Source organism: Anser cygnoides, chromosome 3 (genome assembly GCF_040182565.1).
Source record: "Anser cygnoides isolate HZ-2024a breed goose chromosome 3, Taihu_goose_T2T_genome, whole genome shotgun sequence".
Classification (NCBI taxonomy): Eukaryota; Metazoa; Chordata; class Aves; order Anseriformes; family Anatidae; genus Anser; species Anser cygnoides.
In genome coordinates, this window is record NC_089875.1 from 72,544,910 (window position 1) to 72,565,816 (window position 20,907).

A 20,907-nucleotide genomic window follows, 5' to 3' on the forward strand; every position below is an offset into this window, starting at 1 on the left:
ATTGTTCGGTTATTTACATTACACAGCCGATATTTATTCATTTACACCTGATCTGCGGAATTAATGTTCTCAAGGACTTTGTTAAAACATTTATCAGAAGAGTTGAACGCTGTTTTGAGGCAGTCCAGCGCTAATAAATGCAGTGAAAGTACTATTATGATATGACATCAATGTGTTTACATGGGGGGAAGGTAAGAAACAATGCTAAGGCAGAAGTGCTTAAGTGAATTTTTGTTAGATATTCCGACGTGCACAGAACCTATTGTTTTTATCTTTAACATTATATTAGTAAAGTAGTGCCCTCTTCAGCATCAGCTGCAGCTTTGAGTACTTGGCATTTCACCAAATAAAGTGGAAACTGTTTTAAATTAGTCCTTCAGAAAAGGAGTGGCAACATTGAAAAAGCACTACCTACCTGTCATTTTGTAATCTTGCCATCTCTGGCAAACTTGTGACCCGTGGTAAGAGCTTCCTGATGAACCCACCTACCTGCATTAGACTGAAATTTCTACTGCAGAGTGTGCAGTGTAGCCCTGTCTTACCCCAGCCTCTGCATTCTTTTTTTCCATTCTTGCTTTGCCTTCCTCCCCAAATTCACATGTGCGTGCTCCAGATCTGATCCCATCGAGTCAGCATCTTTTATGATATGTCTGTTCAGAAATGTGTGATGTGTTTTTAATAGTGTGTAAAGATAATGGGTTAAGATTCTGTTTTGAAATTGAATGACATTGTATTATTAAGTAATACATTTGGATTATAATGATTTTTGGCCCAGTGCGTGGGAGTTTTCAGTCTCCTGGATATGCAGTTCTTCTGTGTTTTTTTTTTTCCCCCCTCTGGATTTTAATACGCTTCATGGTAAATTGCAGCAGAATAAATGCCACTGTATAACTGGCTAGCCTCTTGCTTTTACTTCTTCCTCTCCAGGCCTTTTTATGGTTACCATGAAAAGGAGAGACAGTTCATGAAGATCTATCTTTACAATCCTGCAATGGTTAAAAGGTAAGGCTATGGTGGTGTGAAGTTCTAGCTTGTATCTTGAATAGAAAAAGTAATATTTGGAGCAAGACTCAACAACATTTTAACAAGAGAAGTATTGTTCAAGTTTTTCAAAACAGTGAGAAAATTACTAATTCTAAGCACATCAATAATCTTTTTAAAGGAGTAACACGTTAAGAAAGCAAGACCAAATTATACGTGCGTAGTTGTCTTAACTGTAATTACTCTGCATTTGAACATACTTGCATCAGGTTATTTTTCCTGTAACGCCTAAGGAAAATGATGTAGTTAGTACATGTAGTGCTCTTTCATATATTATGAAGTGGATTTTGGTAGTTCTTATGTTTTAGATTCCAGTACCCATTACTAAAATTAAAATATACTTAGAAAATTGGATAGTTTTTGTTATTAGACAGTTTCTGTATTTCTCAAGAGTAATATCCTATAAAATAAAAGCACTGTTGACCTCAGACTTCCTGAATTTGCTGCAACTACTGTGACAGTAATAAGTGAGGAGGAATGATTTCTCAAGCATTGATTGTCCGGTATTACCTATCAAACTTTTTTTAAAGATCTAATACGTGATTGTAAGATGGGATTGCCTGTTTTTGTTCTAGGCTAGTAAAATTCCACATTATGTTAAATTTCCATCTTAATGTAAAATACGTGCATGTATGACTTGGTGACAGTTGTTTGGACCTTTTACTTTGAAACTTCTCATGTTTGAATTACTCTTACCCAAATAAGGACTGACACTTCACATAGTTTATTCTTTTAATCTTAGATAAAACTTTATTTTTTTGAATACAGTTTATTGCATTTAGAAATACTTAGTGCTAGTCTTTGATCTATAAATCTCATATTACTTAGGGATAAATGTATTGCACCAATACATAATTATGCAAATACCTGCAGTTGCTTTTTAACGTGCAGGTGTTTAAAACAGCAGATTTGTCATGCTTCTGGGAAGCTATTAAAATGCTGCTTCCACATAGACAGTTTGAAACTTTAAAAACATGCAGGACTTCATATATATGCAAGGGAGAACTGGAGAGAAATTCAAAGTTATTACTGGTTTGTAGGCCTACAGCTGCCGTAGTTGTTTTGTAAACGGATTTCCGTGGACCACAGTAGCTTTGGACATGTTGCAAAAATAGTACATGGTATGATTTTTCTTTGGAGGTTTTGTTTTATTTTTTTGTTTGTTTGTTTTAAAGCTGGAGGATTTACAGCTCCTTTGTAATTTACACCCAGTGTTCATTACCAGGAGACATTTTTGTGGATCCTTTATTGTGAAAACAAAGTTCTTAAGATTTACGACTAAAGCAAAATTTAAGAAGTTTACATACTTTATATTTTGGTAAAATCAGACATCAATATTGTTGTACAGGAAACACAATTGTTGTTTTATGTTCCATTTGTTTTTAATTTTAGAGTATGTGAGCTTCTGCAAGGTGGAGCCATAATGAACAAATCTTACCAGCCTCATGAAGCCCATATTCCCTACCTCCTTCAACTCTTTATAGATTACAACTTATATGGAATGAATTTAATAAACCTGGCTGCTGTAAAATTCAGAAAGGCACGGAGGAAAAGTAAGGAGTTTTTTCTTAAGACTAAATAATTGTTCTGAAAGCTAAAAGCTAACATTTTGAATAAAATGTCTCTAGTTGTCGCATTCCTGCCATGGTTTGTGTCTGAATGGGTATTATATCTTGTTTCCTTATAATTTGTCTTCTGGGTCAAAACAAATTCCATGTGTAAAAATTCTGTTTTTGTATTTTTTTCCTTCTTGTGCCTGTGTATTGGGACTGGAGAAAAGACTATCTGAAATTAGATGCTATGTATCAAAAACCACATGTTCTGTCAGCAATGTCACTTCGACCATTTTCACAAGATGTTCATCTCTCCTTTCAAGTTAGACATTTAAAACAAAAATTATCATTTATAGTGTTTGGTATTTGAATTTCTACAAAAGATGCATAGTAATTGTGTTTCTTTAATTTTATTGACATTTGTTTTTCATCCCTATGCCAACTTTAATTCATTTTTTGCTGCAGTAGTGACTTTACAAAATTTTAGCTAGATTATAATGTTCCACTGTTTTTAATTGGAATGCTTCTGCTTGTACTAAGGTCATTAGCTCACTGTTGAAATTTGAGGTATAAATGTCTGAGCAATACCTCAATGGAGGTATTTTTCATTTTTCGTTTTAAAAATTAGCTTGGCATTTGTAATGTATACACTTGGATAAAACAAAAGATTCGTAAGAACATCCATAATTTTATCTAAATGCTTCAGTATAAAGGGGATGTAGCAGTAGGAAAAACATTATGTCTTTGGTACTTACATTTAGAAAAATAAGTGTTGTTTTGTTAAATCATAATTGTTCTTACAGCTAAAGCAAGATTTTAAAAGAACAGTAAAGTACCTTTCTGTAAAAACAGGAAATGAATCATGCTGACTTTAATTCTTCCCATTATTCTTATGCATATATATCTAGACAGCAATAGATTACTGCGTGGAGTTTCATAACATCTAAAGAAAAATACTCTTTCCATACACAGCAGTAGGCCGCACTTTTTGGTGGTGTCATAACTGTAGAAAATCAAAAGCTCAGCCACAGCATTTTCAGGACCTTCAGTCCTGAGGAAGTATAGTCACTACCTGTCGTCTTCCAAACATCCAAAGTTTTGGATGACATTCTGGAGACACATAATCCAACTTATTAAATAGTTGCTCACGTTGGTTTTCCATAGCCCTTCTTCCTTTCCCTTGCACGTGATAGTTGATAGAGATGTAAGCTGTTTATATTCTCATTCATCATTTATTTAAGAATGAGAGACCAAGTCTTGAATGGGGAGGAGAGGATGGAAGAGTAGTAGCAGGGGCTGAAACCATCGGACCTTAACTTCTTACAGGGGAGAATCCAAGAGGATAAAAGCAAGAAACAGACTACCTTGTCCTCGCTTGATCAGATAATAGAAGCAGTGCTCCTCACAGGATTAATACTGCTTTGAGTGTCTCCACATCATGCTTGTAGCCTGCCTCAGTTGGCTGTAGCCCCCAGGCAGAGGATTGCTATCTACTACCCCTAGCAGAGTGGCTGAGCAACAAAGGGGTTTGTCTCTGCTACAGCCTATAGGCAGTGCTGTTGAGAGGCCAGTCCTTGCACAGCAGACCTAAGAAGAGCCATCCCTTCCCAGCCCAGACCTGTCAGACTGGTGAAGAAGGCATGGTCTCTGTTTATGACTGGCACGCTTAACCTGCCTGCTTGATAATTTCTGTGTCTTGGGTGCATACATTCATTTTAGTCAACTGTAGTTTGTGCCACGCAGGCCAGGCTGAACTGTGTGTCCTAGATGGCAATATAAGCCTTCACCTAAATACGTGCAGCATATTTATTTTTCCTCCCTTGCAGATGATGATCTAAAAATCAGTTTGATGAGGAACAGAAACATCCATAATAAATCTGTTCCTAAATGTAAGTAGGCAGCATCAAAAGCCTGTTTCCAGTGCTATTTTTGTCACTTAGATGAGTAGACAGTTTTGAAGGCTGAGAGAGGTCAGCTGGTAAATTTGTAGTAACAGGAATACACAGATATAAGCTGATATAGCTGAGAAAATTCAAGGTTCAAGCAGGTCTTTTATGTTGAAGTGGGAGACTGAGTAATTTTTCAGGTTTTCTCCTCCAGTTTCCTCTCCAACCCCATTCCAGGGCTTTTTACTTTCCTGTGCCACATCCTGTGTATATTGTCTTTCCTTCATCTGAAGAGCAAAGGTTCAGAAGGAGACCACAAAGGGAGGTGGTAAATCTTCAAAGGGGACTTCTCCAGGATGACCTTGGAGCACACTTCCTTACACTGAAACCTCCAAGCGAGTGTTTTCTGTATTTGTAGGTCAGACAACGTCTGCCTTCATTGTGGTTTTCCACTTAACTTCTACCATGCCACTACTTCTGGAATGTATTGTATTGTCTTTCAGCTCATGGTTAAGAAAGAGGAAAAGCGTGAAGCAGAATTTAGTGTTTACTTTGGCTTCTAATTTCCATTGGGATCTGACCTGAGGACCCAGACACTTGGGAGTCCTGAATTTTACTTAAGACTAAGCAATGATATACTAACGTACTCAAAAAATAAAAGCTAGAATTTAGCTTAAGATATGAGCAGATGACAGCAAATTCAATTCTAATAAAGTTGGTGTATTGAAAAAACTTTTCTCTTCTTGTGTGTCCACATGCAATTAAGAAAGCCAAGTCATTTCAATGATAGTGTAGTTATTCTGAAGCTAGTGTCACGCAGTGCAGTTCATTCTTCAGAAGCATTTTGGCTGATAATATTAAATAATAGTTGAAATTATGTAATTATATTTGTAAAAAAATTAAAACATTACTGAAGCATACGTTAATTAATTTATCATACTATTTTTCTTTTTAGGTGATATATCAGGTGCAAGTAAACATCACAGAATTCATTTTGCAGAAAATTCAAACAGCACATCTTTCATTGAATGGGATGAAGATGAAATACCAAGGTCAGTGTGCCTAATTTTTTTAACATACACTGTATTTGCTCATTAGTAGCAACTTCTATGTACTACAGGGTTCCAGTCTCACATTTAAAGGAACCCTATATACAGGGTTTTATATGTTGTTTTGTTTGTTTGTTTGTTTTTAAAAAGGCACTAAGGTGACACAGATGATCATTATTTTGTTTCTTAGTATTTTGTCCTTCTGAGACTTTGTATCCTTGGTTAAATGGTGGGGAGAATCTAACTGGGAATTAACAATAACAATATATAAGGCAGATTCAGTTTTCTGTTTCTTAGAAAATATGTTTCTAGCTAACGACTTCTGATGAAAAGCTAAACCAGTTTAGAAGTTACAGCGAATACTTACGCATCAGTTCACAGATTCTGTTTTTGTAATCACCCTTAACTAAGATGAATAGTGTGCTGCCACTGTTGTAATTTGTCCATAGTAGCTATGTAAGAATCTCCGCTTAGAATTCTCATGCTTGTCTGCCATGCTCTTAATTTTTTCTAGACGTTTGATAGTCTACAGCTTGTAACAGCTTTGCTTCTGTAAGAAAAAGCATGTATTTGTTTTTTGCAGTTGAGAGAGAGAGGGAGGGAGGGAGGGAGGAAAACAGCCAGTATCTGCTGCAACCCAAATTTGTGTAGTTTACCCGTAACAAATCCATTTTTATGCTACTTTTTAATGTTTGACATGTCCTTTTAAATACTCTGTCATCTAGTAGTCTTAGTCTTTGGGTAGTTCCTGTCATTCTTCCCTGAGCAGTTTATCAGATTCAACATGTGACACTGCTTGCTAGCATTATATGCTGGGATCATTCACTTCCACAGAAGAAAGCAAGTCCTTTAAACCAGATTTCTTATCTTTCCAGTGTGTTAAAAACTTGAGTTTGTGCAATGTAATGTCTGTTTCTATGATACTGCTACTCCTACTTTAAGGAGATTTTGAAACAACATTAATCTGATAGTTGTCTCATGGTTTTATTTGTGCTCAAGTAATAGCCATTTTTTCTTGGGCTATTACTTCTCACGTTCTGGGCTGGTTCCTTCATTCATAGCACATTTCGACCTTTATCTGACTAGGTTATGTGAGCCAAATTACTTGACCTTTTTGGGGGTACAGAGGTGGATCATAACGTAGGCCAGAATTATCTGATGTTACTTGATGCATACTGGGGAAAGCAGAAAAAGAAAACAAATAGCTCTCCCTTGGCTGTCACACCCAAAGAGGGATGTGCCCAGTGCTGTAGGAGCCACGGGTGTCTCCTCTCCAGGCTCTCATGTTCATGGCTCTGCACACAAGCCTTCTTTCCCCCTGCTTCCATGCTTTTGTGTATACAGCCAGGGGTGCAACACCTCACTTGTGCCATCCTATCCCCAGCTCACACACACACTTCAACAGTGGGATGTTAACAGTAATGGGGCAAATATCAAGCCTGTCCGTTTGTTCTTTTGCCAGTAGGAGTTTGTTCAAATGTGAAGCCTGCATACTACACACTATTACCTGTCCTGGGTTTATGCGGCAAGGGCTTGGAGGCAGGGGGCTGCAGGGGTGGCCTCTGTGAGTAGAGCAGAGCAGCTGCCCCATGTCAGATCAGAGCCAGCTCCAGGTGGCTTCAAAAGGGACCCACTGATGGCCAGAGCCAAGTCACAGGGAGTGACGCTGGGTGGGCCTCTGGGAGAGTAGATTGAAGAAAGGGGAAAAATACTGCAGCTGGGAGAGAAGAGTGAGAAGCAGCCCTGCAGCCCCCCAGGTCAGTGCAGCAGGAGGGCAGGAGGTGCTCCAGGCACGCAGCAGCAGTTCCCCTGCGGGCTGTGGAGAGGCCCCTGGTGGAGCAGGCTGTCCCCCTGCAGCCCATGGGTCCCACACGGAGCAGATCTCCACGCTGCAGCACGTGGAGGAGCAGTTTGTTCCTGAAGGATAGCACCCCACAGCATGGGCCCACGTTGGAGGCATCTTGAAGACCCCACGCTGGAGCCAAGGGCAGAGAGTGACCGTGGAGGAGCATTGGAAATGAAGCGTTAGGGACTGACCACAGCCCCCATTCCCCATTTCCCTGCGCCGCACTAGGGGAAGATGTAGAAGAGGGTGAATGGGGGGAAGGTGTTTTTAGTTTGTTTTTAGTTTCTGTCTGTTCTAGCCTACTAGCAATAAATGATATTAATCTCCCTATGCTGAATGTGTTTTGCCTGTGATGATAATTGGTGAGTGATCTCCCTGTCCTTATCTCAACCACTGAGCCCTTTCCATCATATTTTCTCCATCTTTTTTCTTTGAGCAGGAGGAGTGAGAGAGTGGTTGTGGTGGAGTTCAGCTGCCCAGCAGGGTAAAACCACCGCAATACCAAACAAATTCTCTTCAGCGCGTTATGCAATGATACTGGTAGTTCTCTCCCTGACATCTTTTATAGTCTCATTTACCATGTCACTTTGTCTCTCAGTCATTTTAGGATTCATTAGTACAAGATGTTTCTCCTCTTCCATTTTTTTCCAAGTAGTAATATTCTAGTTGGAATCTCTTATAAGTTCACGTAGGGTCTTGTATCCCATTTTTTAATTTCATCATATTTCTCTTATTTTAGTTCTCAGTTATTCAGTTCTTGTTTTATGATACTATGATCTGGCAATGTATCCAGTATATCTACCAGACTGTCTTATCAGCATATTTCATTAGTACATTTCTGGATTTCCTGACAACAATATTAATGAGATGACAAATAAACTCAGTCCCATAAACTGATCCATATTCCATGCTAAGAATTTTTTTATCAACCCAGCTGTCTTTTTTGTATAACCAGTAGGAATTTTGCCTTTAGCCAGCTTTTTACTTGCTTTAATAATTTAGGAACTAATTTACATCTCCTCCAACTTAAATTGCTTCCCATTTGATACTGTGTCAAACGTTCCTTTGTCTAGAAAATTAATTATTTTATTAAAGGTTTTCTAGCATGACTGTCTTCCATGTGCTATAGGATGTACATGTCACTGCAAAGTAACAAACCTAAACTCTTTTCTGTTCATGATTTTGCTTTATTCTAAATCTATACAAAATTGTTTGCCTAATTTCTCCTGGATTAATTATGGGAGACATCAACTTAAAACAGTATTCTTGTCATTATAACCATATTGTAGTTTGTCTCAATTTCAGTTTGCCTTCCTACTTCATTTCCTTTAAAATTCTGAAAACTTCCATCTGCATTAGTTTAGTGGGCCCGTAAGCATTATGATCAACCTTGCTCAGGGATAGATCTGACCCAGATGGTATAGGAGATGTCTATCCAAGAAAACCCTTGTAGTTGTTACCTAAAATGATTGTGGCTCAGGTTTGTTCCATGCCGTTTTATTCTTGTATTCTGCATTACTACTGGATACATGTAAAGGTGTCCTGCCTTTTCTTCTGTTCTTCCTTAACAAAGTATGTTCTATACTCCAAACGTTAGTTTTCTGTGTATAGCTATATCAACAGCTGTATTAGTATGTACTTTGCTGTGCACTGCCAGCACAGTCCCTTCGTGTTATTATTCAGTTATCTTGAAGAGTTCAAGTTAAATATTTAAGTGCTTTGTGAATTGTTGAGCACAAAGTTTTTACTTACTGTATTTCACCATTTGAATGCTTGCAGCCATACTTGGAGTTTACATGTCAGTACTGAGCTCTTAAGTCTTTGCTCTTCATTTGTATCATATTAGAAGATCTCATGAATCTGTCACACCTATACGTATTTTAGGTTGTTAGCTGGTCTTTCAAGAAAAAGCAAAATGGGAAAACTGAGTCAAATGTTGTTTGAGACCACAAAATTTATAGGGCTGCCTTGTATTAATGACGGGGATATCTGTTTAGAATCATTATTCTTGGTATTGCATACATTCAGAATCAGTCTTAGAGATAAATTCTAGCGTGTATCTGCCAAGTCCTTGCTGCAGGTGATACCAAGTTCTCTGATTTGACCAAGCTGTGCCAGTGATTAGTCATTTCTTGACTTTGTGGTACAGTATAGTAAATGGTTGAATCTGGTGCCTGGTATTTAATATACAAAACATTACTCACAATTTATGTATGTAACATTAGCAGCATTTTGCATGAGTAAATGCCAGCGGTGAATTCTTACTTCAGAAAAAAAAAATTGAGAACCGTGCCAAAGTTTCTTGGTGACTGAACTCAACTCCTCAGTGCTAGGTAGCACCTTGCTACTGTACCGCTTCTCCAGAACACCATTAACCCTGCCATGTTCTGTCTTGCTTCTGGTAAATACCTGAATTACTAATGACTAACTTGCTGTTACTGTTAGCTTACTTTATTAAGCCAGGGGTAGTTTTTTTAATCTAATTCTGGAGTAATTCTGTTATGAAGTAGACAGATGTCCAAAACCATTACTGCCCAGGAATCTCTGATGTTGTAAGGTTTTTAGGTATGATACGTGCCAGGGTTATCAGACTGGAACCTGCAAAGCCAGCCAAAAAATAGGCAGTAGTCACCTGAACCTGACAGTGCTATCCAACAGCTTTGACAAGAGGAATTCTTCATATGGGACACATTTATGTTTATCCCTCAGGTAGCTGATAATAAATGATGAAACACTTCCATGGGTTCCAGTGAGGACTTTCTGGTAAACATCAGGCTTGGAGTGATCTGACAGTCAAGTCTACCACTTGGACATGGTGTGTTAAAAGCAGAACAATTGGCAGGATGTTTTTTGAGAAAAGATTTCTTTTTTAAATCCTAGATCTGCTACTGAACTCTGTTTTATGTGGAAGTGGAGAGGTCTGACAAATAACACTATTGTGCAGTCTAGCAGTTATATAATGTTAAAGGTTTCTACTAGTTTTCTGGCTGTCATAATTGCTTTTCTCCCTTGTCAGAATGTACATGTTTTTATTTAGCCACTTGGCTTTTAGCAAAATACATATATTATTCAAGTCATTGGAACAGCTGCAGACAAAGAAAGTTTTTCTTCCATGAACAGAATACGAAATAATAAAATTACTATGTGAAAGGGTAGAGTCCTTGTCAGTGCAGTTGAGTGACATCTCAGGTCCTCTGTGGGATTCATTTTATATCTGCTATCCTCAGTTTAACATTATAAATACCTGAGACAGTCATCACAGAACTCATTTCCCTAGCCTGTCATTAATATTGGTGAATTAAGTTACCGACCTTGATGTCCATTCTTCAAGGTTTTTGAGGGCTTTGATCTAGAAAACTGTAGTGGGTAATTTTTTAATACTGTGTCAATTCTTGCTTTAGTTCAATGTCTCAGCACCTGAGGAACCAAACCTTGGTACTTTCTTTGAGTACAGTGAGCTCAGCTTTCATCCTACATTGTTATTATGGCAGTGGATAGTGCCAACAAGCTTCTACTTTCCTCAAAAATTAGGATCATTCTCTTTAGCCTCTCTGCCTTATCTCAAAATAATTACAGAATCACAGAATCGTCTAGGTTAGAAGAGACCTCCAAGACCACCAAGTCCAACCTCTGACCTAACACTAACAAGTCCTTCACTAAACCATATCACTAAGCTCAACATCTAAATGTCTTTTAAAGACCTCCAGGACTCAACCACTTCCCTGGGCAGCCCATTCCAATGCCTAACAACCCTTTCAGCAAAGAAGTTTTTCCTAATATCCAACCTAAACATCCCCTGGCGCAACTTTAGCCCATTCCCCTTCGTCCTGTCACCAGGCACGTGGGAGAATAGACCAACCCCCACCTCGCTACAGTCTCCTTTAATATACCTATAGAGAGCGATAAGGTCTCCCCTGAGCCTCCTCTTCTCCAGGCTGAACAAGCCCAGCTCCCTCAGCTGCTCCTCGTAAGACTTGTTCTCCAGACCCCTCACCAGCTTCGTTGCCCTTCTCTGGACTCTCTCGAGCACCTCCATGTCCTTCTTGTAGTGAGAGGCCCAAAACTGAACACAGTACTCGAGGTGCGGCCTCACCAGAGCCGAGTACAGGGGGACAGTCACTTCCCTAGACCTGCTGGCCACACTGCTTCTTATACAAGCCAGGATGCTGTTGGCCTTCTTGGCCACCTGAGCACACTGCTGGCTCATATTCAGCCGACTATCAACCAGTACTCCCAGGTCCTTCTCTTCCAGGCAGCTTTCCAGCCACTCATCTCCCAGCCTGTAGCTCTGCTTGGGGTTGTTACGCCCCAGGTGCAGGACCCGGCACTTGGCCTTGTTGAACGTCATACAGTTGGCCTCAGCCCATCGCTCCAGCCTATCCAGATCCTCCTGCAGAGCCTTCCAACCCTCGAGCAGATAGACACATGCGCCTAACTTGGTGTCATCTGCAAACTTACTGAGGGTGCACTCGATCCCCTCATCCAGATCATCGATAAAGATATTAAAGAGGACTGGCCCCAGTACTGAGCCCTGGGGGACTCCACTAGTGACTGGCCTCCAACTGGATTTGACTCCATTCACCACGACTCTTTGGGCCCGGCCATCCAGCCAGTTTTTAACCCAACGAAGCGTATGCCAGTCCAAGCCATGAGCAGCCAGTTTCTTGAGGAGAATGTTGTGGGAAACGGTGTCAAAAGCCTTACTGAAATCAAGGTAGACCACATCCGCAGCCTTTCCCTCCTCCACCAAGCGTGTCACTTTGTCATAGAAGGAGATCAGGTTCGTCAAGCAGGACCTGCCCTTCATAAACCCATGCTGACTGGGCCTGACTGCCTGGTTGCCCTGTAAGTGCCGCGTGATGACACTCAAGATAATCTGCTCCATGAGCTTCCCTGGCAATTGATTTGGACCTTAGTAACAAAGGTACAATGGATTTGTATTTCCATTTTTCAGCATAGTCTGCAGGTATAAAAGGGAATTTTAAATGAATTGATTTGAATATCTCTAGTATTCTAGACATGGCAACACAATGTTTAGCAACCATGATTTATCTTGCTTCTCATCAGAGTAAACTTTATTCTTGTACAGATAGGTTGCCTCCAATCCTGTGCTCCTCGGTTAAGCCTGCCTTTCATACATGTGTATTACAGGTTGTGTCTTGTGAACAATTCTGTCTACATTCTGTTTTACAAAATGAAACCTAGATGATATGAGAAGTGTTGGCTGGGACATGGTAAATCTTATTTTCTAACCTTGTTTTAGTAGAGAGATTCTCAAACCATGATTTTGAGATTACATAGACATTGTCTTTTTCATATGGTATAAGCTCAATGATTGTTCTTATCCGTATTGTATCCATAGGGCAATCTGTGATGAACAGACCACTTTGAGAATCTTCCAAGTCATAATAATTGCTAATCACCTAAAGTAGTTCATGTGTTCAACTGGCGAAAGTTAGGAGACTGGATATTTTCTGGCATTTTCATGCTGACTTCTCACCTGGTAATTGCAGCCTTATAGCTGCTCAGGATATGTGATTTGATTTAGGAGTATTGGGAGATGCAGTGACGTGACATGAAAAGTGTGCATTCTGATCATATTGTGGATTCGTTTCTCAATTCATAATAATTCATAATGTGACTAGGAGGGAAGGGAAATGATAGCAATGGATAGTCCTCATGTATGCATTAAGTATGCATTAGGGCATGGGCAGTCTGCTTCAGGTGGAAGGCTGAGCTGCTTTGATTTAGTTCTATGATCTACTTTTTTAATTATCACAAAAGATCTGAACCAATACTGCTGACTGGAGGGACTGGTAATCATATGCTAATACGTATCTTACAGTCATTAATGAATTCTACATAGGTGCTTCACTGCTTCTGCTGGACTGCTTTTTGATGTTTAAAATAAAGAAATGTCCTGCTCTGCATTCTTTTCCTCTAACAGAGCAAAAACCAAAACCAAAAGAAAAATGCAATAAATTTGCAATATTACATTTATGGTACTAAGGCAACTGCAAAACTTGACATCACAAATTTTAAAACTATGGCTGCCCAGAAATTATTCTGCAAACTTTTTCTCTCAGCTTTTAAATGATGTTCTTTCAAAATATTGAGTGTCTACCAATTTCTAAAAATTTACTTTCATGATACCTATTCCTTTTTTGTTATCCTTCATTTTAGTTCTGTTTCTCATTTTTATAGTATGTATAATACAGGGTTTCAGTTCCCAATAGCATTTCCCTTGTTATAATGTGATACAAGAGGAGAGCAAGGATGATTCTTGGAAGCTGAGTCTGCTGTAGACAGGTTGAGGTTATCACAGAAAACACCATCAGCCTACTGTAGAAGAATATTTTTTCCTTACCCGAGAAGTCACATTATGCATCAGTTGACCAACCAAACTAGAGCTTTGCATTACTGTGATACATGGACAGAATCAATGACCAAATAACTATATATCTCCTTTCAGTGCTCTCTGTCTTTACACCCATAAATGCCAATATTTTAAGATTACTTAAGACTTGTTTAATTTTCTGCTTAAAACTCAAACACTGGTTTTATTTCCATCTTGTCATGCAGTTCTTTGCCTAAACAAAGCTACCAAGCTGTAAGTGTATAGAAATGAGACTTAAATAAAATAGAAAAGATGAACTGTTTCAGAACTTCATTCTTTTATGTTTAAAAATAATTTTCTTATTTACTTAGAAGGTCTCAGTGTTCTCCCCAGCAATGCAGGAAGCTATTTCTGCATTATGCAAAATGCAGTTGATATTTCAACTGATAATATTTCTTCATAGGTTGATAAATATATACAGGAGTAATAAAGTAGTTATAGCCTAACAATTTCAGTTTTCCCTCTACATAATAGTGTGATCAAACAGTCTTACTAGGAAAAGAATTTGTTTTCCAGTGCCTTTCTTAATCTTTATGTAGTTCCTAGGTTGGCTTTCTGGGCTGCAAGTGCACATTGCTGGCTCATGTTATGTTTCTCATCAAGCATCTCCCACACCCTCACGAGTGCTTTTCTGCAGGCATGCTCTCAATCCATTTTCTGACCAGCCTGTATTTGTGCTTGGGATTGCCCCGGCCCAGGTGCAGGACTTTGCATTTGGCCTTGTAGAACTTTGTGAGTTTTGCACAGGCCCACCTCTCAAGCCTGTCATGGTCCTTGTGAATGGTGTCCCTTCCTTCCAGCATGTTGACTGCACCACACTGCTTGGGGTTATCAGCAAACTTGCTGAGGGAGCACTCAGTCCCACTGTTCATGCCAACAACAAAGGTGTTAAACAGTGCTGGTCCCAGTACTGACCCCTGAGGAACACCACTCATCACTGATCTCCACCTGGACATCAAAACGTTAACCACAACTCTTTGAGTGTGACCGTGCATCCAATTCCTTATCCACCAGGTGGTCCATCAAATCAAATGGATAATGGTCCATCCATCAAATCCAAGTCTCTCCAATTTGGAGACAAGGGTGTCACACAGGACAATGTCAAACATGTTGCACAAGTCCACATAGGTGAGATCAGTTGCTTTTTCCTTATCTACCATCAGTGTAGCCATGTTGTAGAAGGCCATCAGATTTGTCAGGCACAATTTGCCCTTAGTGAAGCCATGTTGGCTGTCACGAATCACCTCTTGGTTTTCTATCTGCCATAGCATAGTTTCCAGAAGGATCTGCTCCACAGTCTTGCCAGGCACAGAGGTGAGACTGACCCACCTGTAGTTCCCTGGGTCTTCCTATTTTCCCCTTTTACAGTCGGTGGGAACTTCACTGGACTGCCCTGACTTCTCAAATACAATGGAGAGTGGCTTAGCAATTTCATCCACCAGTTCCCTCAGGACCCTTGGATGCATCTCATCAGGTCCCGTGGACGTGTGAACCTTCAGGATCTTTAGATGGTCCCAAAGTGTTCTTCTACAGTGGGCAGTTCTTCATTCTCCTAGTCTCTGCCTTTGCCTTCTGCAGCTTGGGTGGTGTGTCTAGAGCCCTTGCCAGTGAAGACTGAGGCAGGAAAGTCATTGAGTACCTCAGTCTTTTCCATATTCTGGGTAACCAAGTTTTCCATTTCCTTCCAGTGCGGGCCCACGTTTTCCCTAGTTTTCCTTTTATCACTGATGTACTTACAGAAGCCTTTTTTGTTGCCATTGACATCCCTAGACAGATTTAGTTCTATCAGGGCTTTAGCTTTCCTAACCTGATCCCTGGCTGCTCAGACAATTTCTCTGTATCCCTCCCAGGCTGCCTGTCCTTGCTTCCACCCTCTGTAGGCCTCCTGTTTCTGTTTGAGTCTGGCTAGGAGCTCCTTGTTCATCCATGCAGGCCTTCTGGTGTTTTTGCCTGACTTCTCTTTGTTGGGATGCATCCTTCCTGAGCTTGAGGTGATCCTTGAATATTAACCATCTTTTTTGGGACCCTCTTCCTTCCAGAGCTTTATCCCACAGTATTCTACCAAGCAGATCCCTGAAGGAGACTGAAGCCTGCTTTCCTGAAGTTCAGGGCAGTGAGCTTGCTGTGTGCCTGCTTGCTGCCCTAAGGATCTGTAACTCCACCATTTCACAGTCACTGCAGCCAAGACTGCACTTGAGCTTCACATTCCCCACGAGCCTTGTTGGTGAGAACAAGGCCCAGCATGGCAGCTCTCCTTGTTGGCTCCTCTATCACTTGGAATTTATCACCAACGCATTCCAGGAACCTCCTGGATTACTTATGCCCTGCTGTGTTGTCCCTCCAACAGATACTGGGGTGGTTAAGGTCCCTCATTAGGACCAGGGCTTGTGAATGTGAGGCTGCTCCTACGTGTCTATAGAAGACCTTATCTATAGATAGCCCTCTTAATTTATCCCACTCCCTACACCCTTTTCTTCTTTTGAAGACAATATCTTAGCCTTTGACCTTTGGGCAGTAGGACCTCAGTTTGCAGAGGAAAGGATTGTTCTTCTGGGGGAACCCTGGAAAGCTGGGGACCAGAAGAAAGTGAGACGAAGGAAATGTTGCACGCGTTTGGAAGTATTCCTTCATTTGGCAATTCACTTACATCATGGACTGTAGGCAGGTCTTTGCATGGGCTGTTTTCTGAGAAGTCGTCAGAATTTTGCTCTTAAAACATATGCGATATGTCTAAGCAGTTTAATTTTACCTTTCTTTCAGTTTTCTAGCTAGCTTAATACTTCATTTTCAGAGAAGGTGTCAGGGATATCTGGCTTTTAAATACACCTGCTGCCTCTTTGCACTATACTTCCTTCTATTCAGAGCTTACAGAGAGGATTGGAAATACGGATGAATTATATCTTAGATTCTACACTGAAATTCTTGAGCCTGTGTTGTTGTTGTTGTTAGAGAATACATGCAGATGTTGTAAGTAACGAGATAATTAACCTAGACAGAGGATCTTAAAGATTATCCTATTTTAATTAAAGAATAGCCTATTTTAGTTGTTGATAGCATTAAAAGGATTTTCGCTGTTTCCCTAAAAGTTTGCAAAGGGTAAACAGACTTTGACATAAACCTGAGAGGTTTCTCTTTCTTAGCCTTCTCCATGGACTTTTTAAATTTAGCTCACTGACAGCAACAGGTGGAAGGCCACTGACCTTAACAGATATGTCACTGAAAAGAAAGATGATCAGATCACTACACAATAAGCTTAAATCTGTTTCTTGTATTTTAAGTCTTTACTAAGCTAGTTATCCCTAGTTGTGCTTATGTTTGGGATGCTAATACCCGGGTCATATTTACTAGGCTTTCCCCAGGCACACACCCCACCCCCTAAATAAAAAGTAGGTTGTGAAAAATAAAACATTTTTTGCTTCACTTCCCTTAGTAGGAAGTTTTACACTGTTTTGATTGCTCTGAACTGTGAACAAGGAAGGAAAGTTCTTCCTGATACTTCTTCTGGATATAAGGTTATGCTAACACAGGTGGTCTATTGGCTGAGAGTTCTACAGACCATTTCATACCGTATTTGATGAGGAGAACATTATTATAAATGCTGTAGTATTTAGTATTGTTTACCACTTCTTTCTCTTCTTCCCACCAAAGAAAAAATGTAATCCCTTTAAACTGAAGAGACAAATTCCCCATCTAATTAGATTTGGATATAACCATTAATTTAAGACTTCGCAGGTGAGGATGAGAACTGGTAATTCTGTATTCATTTACTCATCCTCATCCCCCGTGAAATACTTTAGATGTTAGTTAAAAAACAGTGATGATGAATGTTTTAAAATCAACATACTGATAAAATTAACTGACATTATTTATGTTGTCACAGTTCTTTAATGTTGAAAGGTGTTGAGCCACAAAGTACCTGTGAATTGGAGGTGGATGCAGTAGCTGCTGACATTTTAAATCAACTGGATATTGAAGGTGAAGTATCAATAACTTTGCACATAAAATATTTTAAAACAACTGTATTGTCATCTCTTTGTTAAGGTTCAGTTTAGTTAAGCCACAGTCCAGATTCCAGATTTCAGTATTAGTGATCTGCTAACATATAACATTTCTAAAGTTAAAAAAAAAAAAAAAAGAAAGCAGATTTTGAATATAGTTTATTTTCAGAGCAATACAAAAAGGGTTTTGTTAATCTATAACAGAAGGCTTCAGACCTATGAGTAAAATACCAATGTCAAGTATGCGTACATATACATACACAGACAAACTTGGTGAGAAGACCAGCAAAAGCTAAAGAATTTTCTAGAAACAATTAGGAGTTTTATGCCATAACTTTTGCATAACACTGAATCCTTCAGTAAGGCAAGAATCGCAGTAAAAATGATAACAGGTTAGAATGACAAAAGAGGTGGAAAAGTCTTTTTTTTTTTTTTTTTTTTTAATCTGGGGGAAAGAATGCATTTCAACATGTTGACAGACTTCTCTTCATGTATTATTGTGTACTTCAGCCCAGATTGGCAGAAACCCTGGTTTGCAAGCTATATGGGAAGATGAGAAGCAGCGACGGAGAGAGAAATGTGAATCTTCTCAGATTAAGACACCAGATTCACAAGGTAAAAAAATAAAATAAAAATAAAAATAAAAACATCACCAAACATATATTATGCAGCTGTCTATCAAAAAATTTGAATGAGAAACAAGCAGGAGGTAGAACTGAAAGCAGCGTATCAAATTTCAGGGCTTTTTGGATGTAGTGTTTTGCTGCTCCAAGTTTACTGATTGACCAGGATGTGTATTCCAGATTTAAAAGTACGATACAAAACTTTGCCTAAAAGCGTCTTGATTCAGCTAGCTGCAGAGCATTCTGCAGGATAAATGGTGATGACAATTAAGATTGTGTGCTGTGGATGGAAAATATTTAAATGTTTAAATACTGGCAAAATTAAATCTCTTATCCTGAAGCTTTCTATGGTAGTTTATGCATAAGGCCAGTTCCTTTGAAATAAAGCTAAGGTGATGTTAGATGAAAATCATAGAAGGATAGAGAAATCCCTTATTTTTATGTAAAATTCATTGCACAGGGAAGACTGTGCTCTGCAAACTAATTGTATAATGAACAAGACTATTCTCTGTAGAACCTAGGCCTTGTTTCTTTTAAAATATGAATGATATTTGGCAAGCAAATCAGAGGACTGTAAGAAGGAAAAAGATGGGTTTCTGGCTGAGGCAAACTGCTTTCTGATTGCTTTTTGTTCCTGTGTTTCTCTGTAATTCTATTCAGGCTTCATAAACCAGAATTCTCAAAATCGTTCACTGATTAAGTAGTCTTTTCTTGGATGCTCACCTTGATGTAATTGCCACATGATTTTTAAATGCTGTTAATACTTGCAGTTGAAAATGAGATCAGTGGGAGTAGATGAAGTATTTTCAAGTTTTTGAATACACTTGAAAAATCAGCCCTCAAATTTGACACTTAAAATTAGCGGACACTTCCACTTTGAGCTATTTCCTAATAGAATTAGGAATTTTAGCCTCTCTCTGTGTTGGTAGGCCCAAGTAAAAGTGAGTAACATATCTTTTTTAAATTTTAAAGACCGTGGATTTGTGCCAGCAACAGAGAGTGAAAAATATTTTCAGAAGAGACTTAAAGAAATCCTCAAGCAAAATGACTTCTCTGTGTAAGTGCTTAGCCATTTGCCATAAACTATAGTATTCTGTGTAAACCTTAAATATGCATTTAAAAATTGGTTTTCAATTAACTAGAACGTTGTCAGGATCAGTGGACTACAGTAATGGATCAGAGGAGTTCTCTGCTGAGCTAACACTACATTCTGAGGTACTTTCTCCTGAAGCCTTTCAGTGTACGCCAGCTAATATGGTAGAAGTGCATAAAGATAAAAAGATGAACAAAGGTGAGTATTTTTAATAGCATAATTGCTTAGGCGTAAATCTATGTCATGCTTTGGCTGTATATGCTATTAGCAGAAGCTAAGGAAGATTTGATTGTCAAGTATGAAAAAACCTCTGAAGAGTAGTTTTACTTTTATTTTGTTGTTAGAGTAAGCCTTTTAAAAATTGCTACAGCAAATAATGGAAACATGCTTGAATAGTAAAATCCATTTTAAGTAGTTTGCTTTCATACTGTATTGATGTCTGTGACTGAAGTTTTATCCTTTTGCTTTTTGTTTTTCTTTTAAAGAATCTAATAGGATGCATACTGATAAAGAAGAGGAAGCACTTATTAATGAAGAAGCAATTTTAAACATTGTGGAGAATAGTCAGAGTTTTCATCATTTGTCTCAAAGACTGAGTCAGACTACAGTTTTCAGTGAGTATAATTGGAATGTCTTTTCTTCTGGGCTGTTTTTATTGTTCCAGTCTTCATTGTGCTCTCTTACCCTACTGGTTGTGAAAGGAAGTATTTTATCTCACAGAATTTGTCAAGCAAATAGAAACTTCACCTCCGCCACCACAAAAACATCTTATTTTCTAATAATGTCACCAGTACAGTGTGTTTGTAGAAGCTACTGTGCTTTACTGGTTAAGTAAGCCTGTCCTCTTGACGGGTCAGCTCAACGCAGCCTCTTGGAGGGAAGTACTCTTCCTTATGCTCCTTGGATTGTAGGACTAAAACTATTAGACTAAACAGGATTTTGACTGTCTGTCAGTGATATTCTTGCAGTTACCATGTCTTTTTCACAGTAATGGTAGAGAACACGCTCATGGGCTGTCTTTAGAATTTCTGCTGTCTGGAGATACTGGGCTATGGTAGGATGCTAATGAGAGGCAAATTACAGAAGAAATATTTCCCAAAATGTATGGATACAAAAGAATGGTTGAAAGCAAAGAAACGAGAACAATAAAATATTAAAGAGAAGGAGAGAGACCATGACAGCAAACAAACATGAGTGGCATGAGGGGAAAACAATAATAGAATAGCACTACAAAGGAACTTGCATGGAAAGTTACTTCAGGTAGAAATGCTATAGGGGAAACAAAAGGTACATAGTTCATGCTATTCTATGTATATTCTAAGAAGGTACATGGAAGCTGACAAACATATGCACTGATTTTTGTAGTGAAAAGGTTATTTCGAGAGGTTGAGAAATGGCTAAAATTATACGGATGTGTCCTG

General features: G+C 39.0%; 1 protein-coding gene across 2 annotated transcripts in view; it reads left to right on the top strand.

Moving 5' to 3' along the window:
* The window catches only part of REV3L (REV3 like, DNA directed polymerase zeta catalytic subunit), a 122,018-nt gene that overhangs the window by 48,647 nt on the left and 52,464 nt on the right, over positions 1-20,907 (top strand). Inside the window, exons 3-10 of one of the 2 annotated variants that reach the window (XM_066994418.1) lie at positions 928-1,002; positions 2,434-2,594; positions 5,436-5,532; positions 17,653-17,747; positions 18,281-18,385; positions 19,366-19,450; positions 19,536-19,684; positions 19,972-20,100. In XM_066994418.1, coding sequence (XP_066850519.1) covers positions 928-1,002; positions 2,434-2,594; positions 5,436-5,532; positions 17,653-17,747; positions 18,281-18,385; positions 19,366-19,450; positions 19,536-19,684; positions 19,972-20,100 — 896 coding nt within the window. Of the gene's footprint in view, positions 1-927; positions 1,003-2,433; positions 2,595-4,428; positions 4,484-5,435; positions 5,533-17,652; positions 17,748-18,280; positions 18,386-19,365; positions 19,451-19,535; positions 19,685-19,971; positions 20,101-20,907 lie in introns of those variants that run through there. The other variant, XM_066994419.1, reaches the window with a different exon arrangement.